This window comes from Sceloporus occidentalis, unplaced genomic scaffold, assembly GCF_023333645.1.
Source record: "Sceloporus occidentalis isolate IW3139 unplaced genomic scaffold, rSceOcc1.0.p SCAF_7, whole genome shotgun sequence".
NCBI classification, from domain to species: domain Eukaryota; kingdom Metazoa; phylum Chordata; class Lepidosauria; order Squamata; family Phrynosomatidae; genus Sceloporus; species Sceloporus occidentalis.
In genome coordinates this window covers 12,551,883-12,572,392 of record NW_028316987.1, presented here as the reverse complement: position 1 = coordinate 12,572,392, position 20,510 = coordinate 12,551,883, and the positions used below count along the sequence as shown (strand labels likewise).

Below are 20,510 nucleotides of genomic sequence, written 5' to 3'. Positions count from 1 at the left end.
GCCTTTGTTTGTGATTTGTAATGCCTTTTAACATATGTAGAAAGACATTTCAGCAATTGCATCCATTCTGTAGTGTCAGAATTACAGGTCATATCAATGTAAACTGGGTCTGGCCAGACCTTCTAGATAAGACTTTTGTAACCGTCTCTATAATCCCATAACTTTCAAATTTTGATACTTTGGCAAACCATCATATTGCAAATCTTCAAAGGAGAAACATATGCCATTTCATATTTTATTTTCAGTATTTTTTTATCCTATGACAAAGTTTTTTGGGGGGAGAGATTTTAAAAATGAGATTTTGTAAATTCTAAAATGTTTTTGAATATAGATTCCAAACTGATTGTGTCACTGTGTTGATTCAGCCTTTAGCGCCATTGCCTTATGTTCCCTCTCTTCTCTTACAGAACCAGCCTAGATATATTTATTCAGAAATAAAGTATGGGCTGAAGCAGGCAGAAACAAAAGAGTGCCCTGAGTCTCTTCTAGCCATAAGTAGGTTGGGACCCCGCTGACTACTCAGCCCACTCTCAAAGTGGGCTGTGGATGCAGGGCCCAACCTGCATCACCAGGAGCTGGATTATCCTGGCTCGCTTTTGCTCCAGTCCAAAGGACTAGAGTGCAGCTTTGGGGTGTCTTCTAGCCTCTTTGGAAATGTGGCGTTCAAACGATTCACGCCTCTGAAATGGCCAGAAGCCACTTCATTTAGTCTGTCTGTTCTGGGCCCGTGTTTACTTGTTGTCAACTCAGTAGATACAAGCATACAATTGTATTCTTTGTGAGAATAAAACAATTTTTCCTATTGGGATTACATAAACACTGTCTGAAAATAAGTTAAAATATCCAGATATACAGAGATGGTATGGGAGGGCAGAAATTAGGTAGTGAGGGGCCCCTCATATGTCCCATGTGGCAATGACACTTAGGAATTAGAGAGAAATTTGTAATAAGCACTGGAGTATCTATTGACCTTACCAAAATTAAATAGAAACAATAGTCTGTGAACCCGTGTGCACATGCACACATGTTTTAATTTGAATGAACCAAAGGCAGCAGGTGGAAAGAAGAAATAAAACAATAAATTAGGATTCTAAAACAGGAGGATGCATTCTTTTATATACAGAAGCTGTTACACTGTAGTAATGAAGAGTCCCTCTTGCACAGCTTTTGACACATGCATCTCCTGGAGAATATAGAGGTGGAAGTGACGTGAGGCAAGAAATTCTTGATGGATGGAATTTCTCCCCCTCTGAAGTACCTGGAAGGAAGATATGTGACAATTTCAATCAAGTGTAATTTACTAGATATATTGAATTAGCTAATGACCATCCTCATCAAAAATATATTTTCATTCAGAAATATCTTTTTATAGGTGGCACATGCCTTGGTTACATCCCATTTGGATTACCATAGTGCGCTCTTTAGGAGGCTGCCTTTGGAGATTGCTCAGAAACTTCAGTGGTTCCAAAATGCTGCAGTAAGGTTACTGAGGGGGACAGCTTATATGGAGCATATAACCCTCTTGCTGAAACAACTCTACTGGCTGTCAATCCGGCTCCAGACAGAATTGAAAGTGCTGGCTATGACCTTTAAAGCCCTAAAGCTTTCAGGGACAGCCTGAAGGAAGAGGCCCCTCCCTCCTCAACTGTCATCTTGGCCTCAGAGGGAGCGGTCAGGCAGACCCAGCAACATCAGGGACAGCCTGAAGGACGAAGCCCCTCCCTCCTTTAACTGTCACTGTGTATTTTGTAATGTATTCTATTGCAATTTTTACTGTACACCGCTATGATCATTGCGGAATAGCGGTCTATAAATAAAATGTATTATTATTATTATTATTAATATTATTATTAAATGGCTTGGGTCTTCACTGTCTGAAAAATCATCTCTCTCTATAGGAGCCTGCTGAAGCTCTAAAATCTCAGAAGGAAGGCTTTGTCATGGTCCTACCACTATCTCAGGCACATTTGATGAGGGCAGAGGACAGAACTATCTTGGTGGCTGCTCCCAATGTGTGGTACTCACTTCCCCAAATGATCAAGTTTGCTCCCTCCCTGCTATCTTTCTTCCAGGAGGTAAAGACCTTTTCATTTAAGGAGGCATTTGGATTTTAGGATGTTGCAACAGACAGACCTTTTAATGGAGAGTGTAGTATTTCTACTTTATTATGTATATTATTGTATCTAACAGACCTGATTTGTATTTGATCAATTTTTTATTAGGAGATACTGTAGCATACATTTCTGAAAAGGTAGCTTGCTTTTCCTTTGAAGCATCCTTTTTAAAGAGGAAGTTCTGTAAAGATGGTGATTAGGTTTTAGGATAAATTTGACCCTAAGATAATTTTTGGATGATTTTAGTTTTGTGAAAGAATATAATGCATTTGTAATGTATCTGATCCTTGTGTTTATTTAATTTGAGCTGCCTATAAGAATAATGTCTTTGGATGATTTTAGCTTTATGATGCAATGTAGTATATTTGTAATGTGTCTTTCTTTCTTTCTTTCTTTCTTTCTTTCTTTCTTTCTTTCTTTCTTTTTGTAATGGCTTATGCTACACAAATAAATTTGCTTGCTTACTTACTTTATTATGTTTTAAATGTCTTTTTGATGCTATTTTTAATTTGTGATTTTAAAATAGAAGTTCAACTGTGTTTTAAATTTTGTACTAAGATTTTTTTAAACCAGCGTGAGCTTTAAGATCTGCAAGGAGGGCTTTCTTTCAGTCCCATCACCTTCATAGCCATTGCTGGCAAGAACTTGGAAGCAGATTTTACAGTCTGCTGCCAGACTGCAAAACTCCCTCCCACAGAAGGTCCACTTGGCCCCATCCCTGCTCTCTTTCCACTGGCAAGTGAAGATATTCTTATTTAATAATAATAATAATTTATTTCTATTTCTTGACTCTCCTCATGGATCGAGGCGGGATCACAACAAAATCATATACAATCATCCAGGTATCAAACATTAAAATTCTCTTAAAACTGTGAATTTTATGGAACTGTAGTGTGTCTGTAATTTGTATGCTATTTCTAATATTTTTATATTATTTTTATTGAAACCATGTTTTAAATATGTTTAAGTGTTTTAATTCTTTTCTAGCATGTTTTCAATAGTAATGATATTTAATTCCTTTTGAACTTTTGTACATTACTGTGTTAACTGGATCTTTTAAAATTATTTTAAGCCTTTCTTGGGAGAAAGGCAGGCTATAAATTAAATAAACAAATAAATTGTATTGCGCTACCTTGAATCCCATACTGGGAAAAGGTCAGGATATTACATATTAACAAATATATTACAAATTAATTAATACAAACATTTTATTTGATTTTACCTTACATCTCTTGTTGTTAGTTTTATTTTATTTTCATTTTAAAAAATATACTCGTATTCGATGGGTTTTACCTCTTTTTTATGTCATGTCCATAGAGCCCTGGACATTGTGTTGTGTACTACCTCTTTAAGATGCAATGATCCTATCAAAATAGCTTTGAATCTGGCAGAAACTAGAGGAAAGTGTTAGGGACACTGTCCTTTGAGAGGCCAGGACAATCCTGGACTTATGAAAGTTTGTGTTTAAAGAAAGTTGAAAGAGAGATATTGTTCTTTGTTGTAGGAGATTCAAAAGAAGGCATAGAAATGTAAGAAATAAATTTCATTTCATTTATTACGGCAATTTGCCAGCATAGTAAGAAATTAATAACAAACAAAAAGTAAGCATGCAAAGAGTCCATCTTACATGGGGGAAAGCCAGCAAATACAAACTGCTTTAAATCAGGGAAGGAAAAAATTTAGTTGAATTACAAATACTGTCTTGCCACTAGCAATGCTGTCTAAGGAGTTGCTGTCCAGCAAGATCTGAAGGGCTACACATTTCCATTCATGGATTAAAGGTTGTTTTTAAACTGCTTTGCAAATAGCCTCTAGAAGCTAATAGCAGCCCTTGCAACTGTCAAAAAGTAGATTGAATCTGCTTCTGCCTCTCATCATGCAGCTGAAGGGAGGGAGTGGTATTTTTCAATAGTTGAAAATATGTCTAAGTCATCTTCAAGGGCAGCCCATATAGAGTGAGTTACAATAGTTAATAGCTTAAATGACAGAATCAGTGTGACAAGAATCCCCTTCTTGAGAAAGGAGTACAAGGCACATAATAGCTCCATTTGATGAAAGGCACTCTTGGTTGCCACTGACACCTCAAGCCTTATATTCATGTGGAGTCTAAGCTACCCCATTTATGAAAGGAAGAGACATGTTGCGTGGAGCTTTCCTAGCAGTCTTATCTTTATCTGGACTGGAATTCATTTTCAAGGCTCTTCCAGACTGTTCTAAAGAAGAAAGAGTTCTTGTGATGTAGCTGCTTGTGTTTTGCTGGTTTTTGTCGCCTCCACATCCACTTGTTCCATTCTTTTTGGGGAAGCTTTTTATACTGATTTCTTGAAACTGGGATATGTTTTGCTGAAATGGCCCTATGTTTTAAAGGGCAATTAGAAAAGTTACAATTTGGACTACAGCTCCTATAATTCCAGGACAGCATGGCTACTGGATCTTAGAAACCATAGCCCAAAAATATTGACGTGTTATAGACGGGCCTTTAATACCCCCCGTCATGTGCTAGGGGTTGGCCGAGGACCTAGCGTCCATACCGGCCTCACCCCTAGCACGTGACGGGGGCGTAAAGATGGCGGCGCCCTATACACACGGGCACCGCCATCTTTACGTGCTGGATGCGTTGCGTCCGCACATGTCATCCCAGAAATGATGCCGCAAATGTGCCCCTTGCGCTTTGCAGCGCCTCTTCTGGGGCCTGAGAAGGAGCGCGATTTCCGCACTCCTTCTTGGCAGTGTCCAGGAGCCACGCCGTTTAAAGGCTGTGGCTCCCAGACGGTGCAAGCGGCGGTGGCAGCAGACCGCCGCAATCTGGCGGTCTGTAATGCACCATTGTTTCCAAGCTCTGCTGAGAAGATGCAGACTAGGATGTCTGAAATATGGGCAAAGGAATTTGTGCTCAGTTGGTGGGCATCTTCTGTTTCTAATTGATACAGCTGGGTACATTTGAACCCCAGAGGCCTAAATACTTTGATGTTACCAGATCCTATCAGACCTTGGAAGCTAAGCAGAATCAGGCCTGTTAACATTTGGTTGAGAGAGTGCTGAGGAATACCAAGTAACATAGGCTATATTTCAGAGGAAGACAAAGGCACATTGACTCTGACTATTCCTTGCCTAAGAAAACTCCATGAAATTCAAGGGTTATCTTAAATCAACAATCAACTTGAAGATGTGTATGCATGCATGCACACATTTGACTCCCCTCCCAGTCCCAGCTTCTCTCTATGCCGATTTGTTAATCTGCCAGGGCAATAGCACTATTTGTTAATAGGCCAGGGCAATAACCTAGTAATAATCTGCCAATAAATTTTAAATAACTAATCTGCCAATAAATTGTATTTGTCCACCTCTTGAATGAAGAGTCCTTACAACTCCGTATCCAATTCAGTAATTTGATGTTTTTGCTTATATTTTGTTCCTACATGCAGTTTCATTTTATTAGGCGCCATGATGGGCATCATTTTTAAGAGAAGTCAGGATATATGTTAAATAAATATGTCAGCTTAAAAAAAACAATTGAGTAAATAGGTATCCACTGAATAATCCCTTTAAAAAATGGGATTTTAAAACATTTGTTTTTGGAAACTATTTTTATCTGTTCCAAAACTTAACAAACAAAAGCCATTTTATTTCATACTTGCAAACTGTCCTATTCACACCATTTTAACCCCAGGTTTATTGATACTGGCACATCCCATAAATTCCACATAATCTCTATTTATCACCACCACCACCATTTTGTTGAGAGGAGAGCTGGCAGAGATGGAGGTCTTTAGTACTTTCCATCCCATTGTTTTTCCATATTTGCCAGTACTAGAAGATTTTCTCCTAATCATATTAGTATTAGAAATATTTTGTCCTCCCAATGTTTATGGCTACTACTGTCATAATCCTTTACCAATGTCATGGTGGCAGGAAATCCATCTGTTCCCCACCCCAGCACTAATCCTCCAACCAACCTAACAGAATCTAAGTACTAAAGATTACTTAAAGGGCCTGTGAACTCGTTTATGCATTATAGTACACTGAACTGTATTCAGATATTATGGTGAAGCTGCAAATAGTGCTTAAAACCTGCATCATAATTTTCATGTTTCTAGAACCAAAATGTATCTTGCATCACCACTGTTACTAGTTTTGTAATGCCTGCAGGACCTACACATCCCAGCCTCATCTGGAATGACCCAAACAAAGAAATTGGAAAAAAGGACTCACTTTTAAGGACTCCCATCTTCAACCAGACATGATATGCTTGACAAAAGCTAAAAACAACAAAAAAGAGGGATTTTAAAATAGCATGTCATCAGTCTTCATGAAATCAGAACTGACTGTTTTACAGATAAACTCAGAAATAAGTCCCAGTGTGTTCGATTGGGCTTCTTAATGGGTAAATATGCAGCCTTCAACATTTGCTGCAACTGCAGGGTGAGATGAACAATCATTTTCCAGACCTTTCAAAATTCAATTATCACAAGCCAGATCATAGAGTGTCTCATGAAAAACAGAAAGCTATGCAGAAAAGGGACTTGAAGGGCACATCTTTTCAGTTGTTTGAAGCAAGTGAGCCAAGTCACACCTAAATCATACATCTGTTTGGATAATGATATTTTATCCTGCTTTTCTCCTACATAAAACAGCACTCCCCATAGTGCAATTTTATCTAATTCTCCGTTAGCCCATTTAGAATAAAGTTATTAAGTCCACTGGCTGACCTTGCACCAGCTGCTGTCTTGGACAGTGACTGGTACAAGGTCATCCCAGCCTTAGGCAGGTGAGCTGGTCCCATCCAGTAGCAGTTTCTGGGTATCAAAAATTAATTTTCAGTTTTACTGTTAAAGTATTTTTATTCCCTAGGATGGTTTGAAGTGCTTGTGGATTTTAATTTTATTTAATATAAGATTTGCCCCATGTGACAAAACAACTTGATTAGCTTTGTGTTCTATTAGACATAGCTAAGAATGTCATCAGCTCCTTGGCCTCAGGCATCAAAATTTCTTAATGTTGGCTGTGCATCCCAGTGATCTTAATGGCAGAGTAGGGGGTTGAATTATGGTTCCAGCACTTAATTTACTATATCATGCTGTCCACACCATTCCAGTACTCCGCCTAGTAAAAAAGAACAAACACGCTATTAATCTTGCTGTAGCTTTTGAGGTCCAATTGTGAGGGTGGTGGAGTGGTGGAAATGCTTTATTGATCCTAAATACCGGAGTTAACATTTGAACCCTGCTGAAAAAGATAGCAAGCAGGAGACAGCTGCTCAAAGAAATGTTAAAACTGGAGCTCAATTCTCATGCCAGGCCACATCCTATCACTAGTTCACAGCATTCAGGATGCAAGGCTGAGTCGGCCCTGAACTCCTGGCTGGTATTGAACTCACAACCTTGTGATTTGTGTGTGAGTGGCATTTAACTACTGTGCCATCAGGGCTCAAACACACACACGTTCATTAACAATCTGTTGAGGATGGCAATATGTTGTTAAGATTGGGAGGGAGTTGACACTTCCAAGCCTCACCCATCCCCCAGTAAAGTCTTCTTCCCAGTAAGAGTCTTAGACTGGTATTTGGGAAGTTCACGTTCTAGTCCACACTGACCCATAACTGTCATGGTTTCATCCTATGGAATCCTGGGACTGGTGAGGCACTACAGTGCTCTGGTTGACAATTCTAAAATGTTGTGCTCTAGACTGCCAATCTCACAACTCCATAGAATGGAACCATTACGGTTAAAGTGGAATAATAATGTTATCGTTCTGTAGTATGAATGAATGCCTTACAGTGATAGAAGCACATCCAGCAAGAGTTCCAATAGTTAATGTCCAGTGTTGTGAACAAATCCCAAGTCTAATGTCTTACCTTCATAATTGATACACCCATTGGCATCTTCCTGCCCAGCCATTAGTTGTTCTACTTCAGCTTCTGTCATTTTTTCCCCTGTGAATGGATATCAAACATAAATTTGGATTTTTTTTCTTTTTCTTTTCAGATTTGCCACCATCGTGCTCTCTTCCCGATTCCCCCTTAAATGCTCTAACCAATATACCTTTTGGTTATTTTATTTTATTTTATCCTTTCCACACAGTTCTTGCTACAGCAACTGAAGTTTAAAAAGGGAAAGGAAAAAAATAGAAAAAAATAAATGAATTAGCCTGCTTGGGAATAGCAAGGGGGAAGGGGGGCGTGGGAGCCTGTAACACCATGTGATGCCAATATTGTAACTGTCATGGCAGTGATGTTTTGCACCTGATGACTTGCACGATTGGGAGGTCACTGACAGGTTTCACTCGTCAATGAAAAGGAATATCTTAACCACACTTCAGAGACATTGCAGATGTGATTGGAGGCATCGTCATGCATGTGATAAGTATCACTAAAAGCACTTTTCCCCAGCTCTAATTGCAGTTTAAAAGCCACGCATAGTGATCTCCTAAGGCTCTTTGATACCGAAAAGGCATTACTCTTGCACAACCAGCTAGAATCAAATAAATTGTATTTTTCAGAAGGCATTTAAGCGCTTGAAAAGGTTACCTTTTTGTACAATAGCTCCCAGAAACCACCAGCCAGCATGGCCATTGGGTGACCAGGGGGATTTAAAAAATACAAATTTAGAGCTCCAATATGTTTCTTCTAACAAACCTGCAAAATTTATCCTAGCAGGAAAACACTGATTGTACAGTCGGCCCTTCTTATACACTGATTTTTTATACACAGATTCAAGCATACACGGTTTGAAAATGTTCAAAAAAGTATACATTTCAAATAGCAAACCTTGATTTTCCATTTTTTATAAGGAACACCATTTTGCTTTGTCATTGTATTGAATGGGACCTGAGCATACACGGATTTTGTTATACACAGGGGATCCTGGAACCAAACCCCAGCGTATAACAAGGGTCCACTGTAATTTATTCAGAGCCCATTTGGTGGAAATCCTCCTTGGCCCTTTCATCAGTTGTTTCTTGTATGCAGCATTAGCAGTCACATTGGTTGCATGTTGTTATTATTGGTGTTGTTATTTACTATTGTGCAATTGCAAAAATATAATACCACAAAATAATAAGCAAATGATGAAACTGTGCGGTTGTGTGTAGGAAACAATAGAAAAATATAGTTATCTATGTAAAAGTAAATTCAAATTCCAAACAAACTACGTATATAGAACTAAACATTGTAAATAACACAGAATTTAAATAAAATCAGAATACATAGGCAAAAACAGCAACAGGTTTTTAAAAGCCAGATGGAGTAGTAAGATTTCTAAATCTGCTTTTTAAACTTTCAGAGGGATGTTTGAAAAATATGGGGAGGATGTCTAAAAGCCATGATGAGACCAAAAAGAAGGCACCAACCCGGCAGCTTATCCACCAGAGTGGACAGTGTTGGGAAAGTTATGTTTTGGACTACAGCAGCCAGAATCCTCTAATAGGCATGGATATATCAAGAGTTCTCACACAAAAAAGTAACTTTTATTAGCTCTGACTATCTGTAGCCTACATATGCATACCTAGGAGCAGGCATTCTTTAAGATGCTAGCCACATATTAATTATTTTAAAAGGATGGCCGGATTCCTGTTGTTGTTGTTGTTGTTGTTGTGTGCTTTCAAGTTGTTTCCCACTTATGATGACCCTAAAGCAAACCTATCATAGGGTTTTCTGGGTCTGGGAGTATGTGACTGGCCCAAGGTCACCCGGTGGGTTTCCATGGCCGAGTGGGACATCTAACCCAGTTTCCAGAGACGTAGTCCAACACTCAGCCACTACACCACACTGGAATCTTGTTGCAGCGTAACAAATGTGTAACCTGTAGTTATGTATTCAACACTGTGGTATTCATGATCCCTATGTAGCCCCTGGTATAGGAGACACGTAAGGACCATGAAAGTCCCCTTAGTCTCCACTCACTAGGAAACAGCCATGCAAAGGGGTCTGTCCTGCTGTTGCTTGGGAAGCAGCTGACTGATGTACCAATGTACCAATGTCCATTGCAAGTGGGAATTGTGACAGGGACCCTGCCTCTTCCTGTCATAATGAAGATTGGTCACACAAGAGGGGTGGCTGGGCATATCAGTTACCTACATTCTGAGCAACAAGGGAACAACCCCTCCATACCCCAATTGTAGAGGCTTTTTCTCATTAAGTAGGGGTTGGGCAGTTTGGGCCGGAATGCACTGTGTACCTCCATAATTACATAGTTACACATTCCTAACTTCACAATAGGATTCTGACTGACAAGCCTTCCAAAAACCTTGAAAAACCAGTGTAGGATAGATATGCAGGTTATTGCAATAGGTAGATATCCTGTCTGTCTGTGTATGTGCCTTCAAATCACCTGTTCACTTATGGCGGCCTGATGAATTTCATAGGGTTTTTTGAAGCAAGGAATATTCAGAAGTGGTTTGCCATTGCCTTCCTTTGAAATATAATTTACAGTATTCCTTGGCAGTTTCCCATTCAAGTATTAATCAAGGCTGACCCCACTTAGCTTCCTAGAGCAGACAGAATAAGGTGCTTCAGGGTATGTAGGCCTGTTGTGCATGACTTTACTCATCCCCATTTTTCATCATAACAACCCTTTGAAGAAGCTAGGGCTGAAAAACAGTGTCTGCATTAGGGTTACCTAGGAAGTTTAATGGTTCACTGGACTTAAACCTGCATTTTTCATGTTCCGGGCAACACTTTGACCACTGTACAATACAGCCCCCTGCTCCTGGATTTAATTTCCTTTTCTCTACCTAAAGTCGCAAGTACGTGTCGCAGTTCAGCTCCCATGACGGTGCCATTTCCTTCCTTGTCAAAGACACGCAGCCCTTCCACAAAGTCCTCAAAGGTCCCTTGGTCCTTAGATCGGGCAATGTGCTGCAACATTGGGAGGAACGTTTCAAAATCCAGCATCTTTGCATTCATTTCTGACAAGGAAAAAAGAAATGATAGAAATATAGTAATATTGCTGGTTCCTATATAAATTAGAGACCAGTCCAAGAAAGCACAGTTGGTGGTATACAAAGAAGTGATAGGTTTAAGCAATCCCTTTTTCTTCCCACCCCCTTTCCTTCCTCCTCTCATGGTGCTTGTTTGCAAAACAGACTTCTTTTAAAGCACTGCCATGTGACATACAAATTGGCAAACTGTGATCTCATCAAATGGTCCCTACAAATGAGGACTGTAAACCACATACCCTCCAATACTTCACAGATGACAATTGGTACACATGTGGCCAAACAACATCAGCGTGTGGTCAAGATCGCAAAATTTATTAATGAGGAAGAACACACATGCTAGTAGAGGCTGCTGCAGTTTGCTTTTGTTTGAGCCTACTGGGAAGGCTAAAATTCCATCTCCTTTTCTCCTCTCTTGAGTTAATTGAATGCAAATGATTTTGCAATTCGAACTCAGTTTGCAGCAACTGAAGTACACTAAGGACAAATAGGGAAATGGACATTTGAAAAACAACTGAAAAAGTGGGAAGAGGATTAACTGGAACAGTCCCTGCCAAATCAGAACAGTTGGAGGCTATAAAGCCAGGACCTGATCTCAGGGAAGCAGAAGTGGCACTGAGGTCAAAGACAACTTGGTACCACCACTCTCAATTTCAAGGATTGGCAATTGCAGATTTTACTTTAGCATTGGCAATAGGAAAAGAATCTTCCCCCAATGCTTAAACAGAGACAGCCTTCTTCTGCTTAAAATATTTCAATCCTACTTTGTATTCTTAATCAGAAGGTGGCATACAATTACAAGAATTTAAAACAATGCCAGATAAAAACAAGAAAATAGTTTAAATACGGTAAAAGCATATTAAACAGATTATTTTAAAACAGGAGAAAAGGCTGAAACAGTTGAAACTATGTATATATAAAAATAATAATCAAAAAAACAATTTTAGGTTCAAAAGGCTTTTTAATAAAGCCATGTTTTAACTTGGCACCTAAAAGAAATTAGCTTTAGTGGTGGAATGTAGTCTGAATGACACACGCAGAGTTTTGTCCTACAACTCTTTAACACCATCATTTCCCACCCTCTTCATCACCACCTGCTTTCTCAGGTGACTGCCTCATTCTGTGTGATGGTTCAGTTCTGAAGAGAGAGGTATGTTAGAAATATGTCCCGCTCAAATTTTGGCAGCTATTTTTTTTTAATTTTCTTGGCCTACAGCTTTGAGAATCTTCTAGCCAACATGGTCGTTGTCCTTATGGCTGGAGGATTCTAGGAGTTGTAGTCCATAAAGGTAAATTTTGTTAACTGTGAGTAGAGGGAAATTACACACAAGAATTGGGTTCAGACCAATCATGCAGCCTGCAGTTGCATAATTTTAAGCTGCACAGGAAAAAGTACTGAAAAAGGGCCCAACATTTCTCCTTTTGTAAGAACTTGCCTTCTGGTTTTGGTTTCCCCAGCACCTTCAAGACTTCTGCATTGGTTGGGTTCTGTCCCAGGGCTCGCATGACGTCACCACACTGACTGTATGTAATTTTCATTTCTCCAGTTGGAGTCCTATCAAACAGCATAAAGGCCTCCTTGAACTCTGTCCAAAGAAAGGAATTTGTTTATGTATGTATGTATTCACTACAATACACTTATACCTCACCTTTTCTCCAGTGAGTACAAGTGTGAGTGTGAGATAGATCATAGAGAGAGAGAGAGAGAGAGATACTGGCTCAAAGTCACACTGTGAGGATCTGAATCTGGGTTTCCGCAGTCCTAGTCCAATACTTGTGGTTCTCAAGTTTATACTCCTAGAAATTATTGGAGTTCACCTCTCAGAATCCCTGATCATTGTTCCTGTTTGCTAGGACTTATGGATGGTCCAAATATGGGAATTAAATGCAAAAGTTGCAATTGGCACTTCTAGAAAATCCATCTGGGGATCTAAGTGTGGAAACTATTGCTGTAACTACTTTTCAACTGCACATTGCAGAGGTGGGAAAAGCATGTCCCTCCATGTGTTGGGCTCTAGGTCCCAACATTCCTTAGCCCTAGCCTGGGGTGATGAGAGTTGGAGCCCACTGACAGCGGGAGAGACAGTTTAAGCACACTATGAAAAGCATGAACAACATCATGTAGTTTGTTTGCCAAGTACTAGATTTGCTTCTACCTTACAATTCCAAACTAAGCTGCAAATAAACCTCATCATCTCTTTACCTTCTGGATAGATTATAATTGGGTTTTTTTTGTACATGATAGATTTCAACTGCTTGACTTGCCGCAATATTCTCTCTTTATCCCTTAATTCTGCTAGATGAACAACCACCATTCTGCACAGCTGTCCATGTATCTTCTGCTCCTTGCTACAATCTCTGTAGGCTTTTTCTGCTACAATGGGACCATCTCTAGTGTCTAGTTTCAGGATACGTGGCAACCAGTTCTCCAGGAAGGCTACCAGATCTTGGCCTTCTTCCTTTTCTGGTAAGCCTAAGATCCTGAGGATGTGTGGCTGCACTTGTTGCTTGATCTGTGGCCTATCATTACTGAAGTGTCTCTTCTTGCCACCCAGGCAGTGAATGTCCGGATCACATGGTTGGGCATTTGCCTGCTCATTGTTGCTTGTAGGTTCAGTTGGTACAGTTCTCTGGGCCAAGTTGTGGATCAGCCCTTCCAGTATATCCATATGTGACTTCAAGGTTGAGATTTTGTTATCAAAAGTCTTCACTGCCTCCATAGTTTGGTCCACTTTTTTCTTGAGCTCCAACACTACCTCCTTCACAGAGTCATCTCCACTGTTGAAGGAAGCCAAGGGCTCACCATAGGAGTGCTGCCCTGGCTTTGCGGAGGCCCGGGAGCCATCCTTTCGAATTCTATGGAAATCTTTGAGCTGGAGTTTCTGTGGGGTTGGTTTGTTGTTCAGCATGATCATACACCAATGGGATACCCACCACTGGGGCTGCCACATATAGCAAAGGTCACTGTGACATCACAATCACTCATCCTGCACTAAAAGGTTTTATGCCATGATGAACTTTAGGTTCACATAGGGTCCTGCTACTGCATTTTTCACAGCTGAAAGAAAGAGAACTCCCAAGCGAGGCATTACCATTGATCCTAAGTGATTTATAGTCTCATGGGGAGACAGGAATAGGGAAACTTTGGTATAAAGTGAGGATCAAATCCACTGACCCTTCTGTTGACTGACATCAGGATTATGACCATACCCATGATGCTACCAGGTCCCTGGCCAAAGCACCAATGGGAGCCTCTCTGTGTTGATGTATAGATCAGAGGCCTGGCTTTGTTCCTTTCCAGAAGCAAAATACTCTCAGCTGGCATTTGCAGTTGTGGGATGAGTCCTATGGTTAGGCCTAAGGGATACTGTGACCAAACAGTGATGCTTCTATCCAAAGCTGGGGGAGTTACTTTTTAATTACAGCTCCCAGACTTCCCCAGCCAGCTGGCTAGGGAAATTTTGGGTGCTGTGATTCAAAAATAGTTTTCCCAAGCTCAACTATGAACCATACTTAATACAGTAAGTAATCTCATGCTTAGGGAAAAGAGAGAGAAGGGAGGAAGCTAAGTAACAAATAAATAGAGACACTGGGTCAGGATCAGATTTAGTCCTTGGAATCCATGGGATTTATATTCCATTTACTTCAGTGGTTCTATTCTGATTACTTCTAGATTCAACAATATATGCCCTGAGAAGTATACTTTTAAATATAACCATCGCTTACCTTCAATCTGGTCTGAACTAAATTCAATCTAAAGAGAAAGAGAAAGATTACAATTAATTGTTTGCCATGCCTATGTCTCCCCCCCCCCCCCCAGAAATAATTGCTTGAACTTGGCTCTCTCTCAGGCTTTTCAGCCCCAGCTGGAGCAATTCATCATCTGTTTTCCAAGCCCCCCTCTCTTCCACTATTACCTTGCCTCCCCACTCCCACACATGTCACACACACACATGGCTGGCTGGAATAGTGAACAGGAACATGTCACACTGCAACATTTTGGCTGTGGATCTCACTTTTTCAAAACATTTCCCTTAGTTTTTGTCAACATCTCTACTTTGCCTCTGTGGATTGACAACCTTCTTGTTCGTTTTTTGTTCAGCTTACCCCGGTGCCCTCATCCAAGCAGAGATGGGGGGCTATGTTAGGACTGGAGTGTGGCTTTTGGACTCTTAGGATGCATGCATCATTTAAACAGCATACCTCCAAAGTGATCCAAGCCAGCTTTATTTTGGCTTGTCTGTATGGGGCCTAGATCTAAGGGAGACAGAGGTCAACTAGCTGGTTGTTCTGAACACTAAACATTCTCAGCTTAAATATAGTTGTAGTGAAAAAGATCACAAGCTTGGCACAAGGCGCAACCACAGCAGGTCTCAAATTTGGGGACTGAGAGGTGTCAATTGAGGATTCAACTTGTTTACACATTTCCACCAACCAAGAGCCCTTTCACACTATAAAGTTCCAGCACTGTGATTCCACTTTACCTGCCATGGCAACCTCCTATGGGATCCTGGGATCTGTAGTTTAGTGAAGGATACTTTGAATTCTCAACCAGAGAGCTCTGGTGCCTCAGCAACCTATAAATCCCAAAATGCCATAGGATGCAGCCATAGTAATTGAAGCAGAATCATAGTGCTATCCAGTTGGCCCTCCGTATCCACAGATTCTTTGTCCATGGATTCAAACATCCATGGTTTGAATTTTTTTAAAAAAAATATAAATTCCAAAAAGCAAACCTTGATTTTGCAATTTGATATAAGGGATACCATTTTACTATGCCTTTGTATTTAAAGGTACTTGAACATCCATGGATTTTGGTGTCCATGGAGCGGTGGTGGTCCTGGAATCAAATCCCAGCAGATACCAACGACCCTCTAATTGCAGAGTGTGAAAGGACCCCAAGAAGGTAGCTTTGTAGTAATAATAGGCTCTCAGAAAATGTTTGTAACACAGAGTTGCTCCTAACTCCAAAATTTGCAAGGTTGGGTTAGTTTAACACAGATACTGTCAGACAGACAGTGCTTAATTCTTTTTGGGACATTGGCAGCTTGTTTGTATGTGTTTTATCTCAAGGCATCCTCTCCAAGTCATTGTGGCAAGTCTAACTCATTTCTATACTCATCTGATACTATTAATAACTCACTTTACCTCCCCGAGTCTATCCTGAAAGAATGTGACAGTATCAAAGGAGAGGAACAGACATAGTTTCCTCCCCAGCTGCAAGATAACTATGGAGACAAAAGGCCTTTGGAATGTGCAGCGTAGATAGTAGTGGAAGGGCAGGACTTTAAAAAGTTGTTCCTTTGTTCAAAAAGCAACTTTTGAGCTATGCTAAGGCAAAATATAGCTGGAAATATGGGACATTATGAATTTATAAGACAAATTCATCAAAGATATAACTGTCGGCTGTACTATGTATTGCTCAGTACTAGAATTATAGTGCATCAGTGAAATGACACTTCTGTATTATAACTCTAATAAAAAAACAAATCAGAGAGGAGACAATTGGCCCTTCGAACCATAGGACTGTCTCAGTAAACCATGCCCCTGTTTTTTGCACTCTGTGGGTCATTTCCCATCTTTCACTTTCTTCTCCCCAGCTACTGCCTCTTGTTTAGGACTAGCCACAGGCAGTAGATGCTGAGGATTCGGGAGGAGAGTGGTGCTGAGGTGTCAGAAGACCAAACTGTGGATGGCTAAGCTTGCACTGCATGTGTATGTAGAATGGAGGTGGGCAAGTGGACACAAACCATTTTGTCTTTTGCCTTAGGCAGCAAGTTCCAGAGCTTCCTACTTCCTCAGACCTAAGCTGGCGTAGCAATGTTTCATGGCATGAGTTGTGACTGAGAGGACTCAGCTCAGTCACAAACTCAGTTCAGATTTCCAAGGGCTGTGCAGTTTCTGTTAGATGTGTGTCTCATTTTAAAAAATACACACATACATATAATTAAAGATATAGCTATGTTAGTCTATAGAATCAGCACATAGAGAGATCTTGTAGCACCTTTGCAATTAACTTAAAGACAGCAGTTGGCAGCTGAGCTTTCGTAGACTAAAGCTCATGCTGCCAACCCATGCTGCTAACGTCTTTCTTTCAGTTCGTCTCGAAGGTGTTATATAAATGAAGCTGTTTGAAGTACCTGTTAAGGAGGATCAAATGCAAAACTATGGCTATGGAAGTAATTCAAGAAAGTGATGATAACTGTTATCACCCATCTCGCACATTCCACCTCACCTAATTTTTCCAGACGTACAATGGTTTTGGGGGGCAAAAGAAGGAATCAACAGTGCCACATTTATGAAGATGATCTATCTCATTTCCTACTCATATGCCCTCCAAATCCCATATGAAAATACTTCTACAGAGGCTCTGTTGTGTGGCTTACCACCCAAGTTAGCCAGGAGCCCTTCCACATTGCACAAGTGATAGCACTATGATTCCACTTTAACTGTTGTGTCTCCATCCTATGGAATCCTAGGCTTTGTAGTTTGGTGAGGCCCTGAGAATTTGAAAATGCCCCTCCCTCAGTTGCAAATCTCTGGATTCCATAGGACGTAACTACAGCAATTAAAGTGGAATCACATATTACGGTGTAATGTAATAGGGCTCCTGGTTGGTGAGTATGCAGTAGTGGAAACTCCTTCCCAATGGATGTCAGGCAAGTTCCACCCCTGTTGAGATTCAAAACTGCATCAATATACATAGCCATTGGTTTTCAAAAGTGGCATGTTTAAAATATTTTTTTTATTATTTTTAAAGACAGATTTTATGATCTATTGCTTTGGGAGCCCTGGCAGACTGACAAGGAATGAATATGTAGAATTTAAAAAATCCTGTGCTTTTCCCCCAGCATCTCTAGAATCCACACTAGCATCTCTGAAGTGCTAAACACTTAGATCAGAATATGACTTGTGGAAGGCAATGGGACTGATGTCTGAGTACACATGTACTGTATGTATCGTTTTATACTACAAATCTGTTGCTCATGCTCTGGTTACTAGTTCACACCTAGAGCTCTAGGCCCCATTCCATGGCCTTTCCTTCTGTTATCATTCCAGAGACTCTCTGCTGAACCCACTTTTCTGTGGATTCCATCAAGGGTGCAGCATTTGTAAAGGTGAACAAGACTTCACCATCTTTAATAGTTATGCATAAGAGAGAACTTCTGTAGATATGCAGGTTGTTGCAAGCTACTGCTGATGAATTTCCTTGCACTATACAGCTATTCAAAGTACAAAGATCCTGCCCTCTTTACATCTGGCTATCCTGTCACCATTTCTTTTAATTCTTTTATACTAGGTCCCAGGATGCAGACACTTCAAACATATGTTGATAAGCTAATTTGTCCCCTTTCAGGAATTAGTTATATGCAAGAGTATATTGTATTCTGTAAAGTTGCCTTCAGAATGAATAATGTAATGCCAGAAACATACATCTAGGAGCTCTTGAAAATCTCAAGTGGGGAAATGATCAGTTCCTAAAAATAAAACTAAAGATGGTTTTAGAATATTTCCCCTCTGCTCCACCCCTCGAACTGATGTCTGAATAGGTATACTACATTTAATTCTGGTAAACAGCTTAGAAGGATTTTCTGTTATTTCAAAAACCTGTAGAACTTGTTTGACCAGAAGTGAAAATAGGACAAAAAATGTGGGTGTACAACTCTCTCTGTTTTCAACTCTTGAGCCCAAGAAAACTAGGAGAGATACTTTAGTATTTCCGTTCCTTCAAACCTTATGCAGTGTGAGAAAGGCATACAATGGTTTTAGTTTGAGGCTGAATTTAAGACCCCAATTTTGATTGCTGTGGACTCCAACAAAGAACCAAGGACTTGCAACTAACCAAAGCAAACCCCTTGGAAATATTCTTGCTTCAATCTATCTAAACTTTCAAAGGAGTTAAGCACTTGCAAGGAGGTCACCTTTTTATCTAGCAGCTCAGCTGCTGCAAGGTATATTTAAATTCACTCAAAGAGCAGTAGATTTGAAAAGTGTCAGCAGACTGAGCTTTTGCAGAGTTTATTGTAATTGCCAAGAATTTTGTAGCAAGGTAGATCAATTTAGACAAAGGGAAGAAAAGAAAGCAGAACAAACACTGGAGGCCATTGAACAGTTGCTGGAAGTTAACCATAACATGGATTATCTTCTACAATGTAATAATCAGCATGTCTGGGAGTTAGAAGACTTGGGGTGTGCAGTGGTAAGCTCTAGGCCAGTGGTTCCCAACCTTCCTAATGCTGCGACCCCTTAATACAGTTCCTCATGTTGTGGTGACCCAAACCCATGAAATTATTTTCATTGCTACTTCATAACTGTAATTGAATAGGTGTTTTCCAATGTCTTAGGCGACTCCCATGAAAGGGTCATTCGACCCCCAAAGGGGTCCTGACCCACAGGTTGGGAACCACTGCTCTAGGCAATACAAGAAGTGTCTGGCAGGGAGCAGAGCCTTAGAGAAACAGAACTGAAAGGTATATCCTATGTTCTTACTTACAGTCACACTCTTGGGGTCAAAGGCCGGTTCCTTGGGTGGTTCTGGAGCTGGTGCTGGTGCTGGAGCCGCAGCAGGTTTGGCAGCCTCTTTCTTAGGATCTGGCTTTTTAGGGGCCATGCTGTGGTGGGATGTTGTTATAAAAGAGCTGGGACAAATGAGCACAAGGAAGGCAGCGAGGAACAAAAGGCACCAGTCGCTCCCACAGCTTATATACTCAGCTGTGGGTCTCACACCGGAGGGGTGGGCAAGTTTCAGGAGCAACGGGTGTTTACTATAAAAGGAAGGCACTCCAAAAAAGCAGCCCCCACCTTCCCCACTCAACAATTGTCCCTTGTCATCAACCCATAGTGTAAAGACCTGGAGTCACACCAGCCCCCACTGTCCTGTGATAGAGAATGGAGGCTGCTTTTGTGTACCTGGGCTGGGAAGGGTTTAGAAGACGCTTGATAAAAATAATGTCAGGTTTTCTGGTTTTGGCCTAGAGCACTCTATAGGGAAAGGAGCAACAGCTTTGCTGGACAACCTGCCCCAATACTCAGGGGGGACAAAGCGAGTCTTTTTATAGGCCAGCCTACGAGTGCAAATGCCACAGATTCCTTTTAAGCTCTGGATTAACTCGCTGACACTCTCCCGGTGGAATAGGGGAGTCCAAGGTTTTTGATTAGCAGATGCTCTTGTCTTTTTTTTTAAAACAGGCTGATCCATTCCTATAGCTTTGCTTGGCTTTCCACTCTCTTTTATTATCATTCTTGCTTTTTGCAATCTATTTTTTCACCAAGATGTAAGAGCTGACTCTACTAGTAGGTAGGTCAGGCAACTGCCTCAGACAGCAGATTTACGGTGTTTTAAGAGAGGCAACAGCTTGATTATTTACTACTAGCCGAAATGTACCCTCTGCTGTTTCAGTCCTTACCCTAAAGACCACAAAGGGTTAGGTATTCCCCCAAGAATCTTAACAGCAGTACCAT

General features: G+C 40.6%; 1 protein-coding gene across 1 annotated transcript; it reads right to left on the bottom strand.

The window, feature by feature from the left end:
• Positions 1-1,011: 1,011 nt before the first annotated feature.
• On the bottom strand, positions 1,012-19,717 carry LOC149309200 (myosin light chain 4). The gene is made up of 7 exons (XM_089531200.1): positions 19,543-19,717; positions 14,775-14,802; positions 12,485-12,634; positions 10,845-11,018; positions 7,969-8,046; positions 6,327-6,373; positions 1,012-1,258 (listed from the first exon to the last, which is right to left on the bottom strand). The coding sequence occupies exons 1-6, from the start codon at positions 19,657-19,659 to the stop codon at positions 6,345-6,347; spliced, it is 576 nt and encodes a 191-aa protein (XP_089387326.1). The 5' UTR covers positions 19,660-19,717; the 3' UTR covers positions 1,012-1,258; positions 6,327-6,344.
• Positions 19,718-20,510: the final 793 nt, after the last annotated feature.

Bases quoted from the DNA above. Each gene is read 5' to 3' on its own strand.
- LOC149309200 (XM_089531200.1), bottom strand. From the start codon at position 19,659: ATGGCCCCTAAAAAGCCAGATCCTAAGAAAGAGGCTGCCAAACCTGCT. The intron at 14,803-19,542 runs GTAAGTAAGAAC...CTTTCTCTTTAG, and splicing joins TTGACCCCAAGAGTGTGACT to ATTGAATTTAGTTCAGACCA. The intron at 6,374-7,968 runs GTAAGACATTAG...TGTTGTTTTTAG, and splicing joins TGGGTGTATCAATTATGAAG to CTTTTGTCAAGCATATCATG.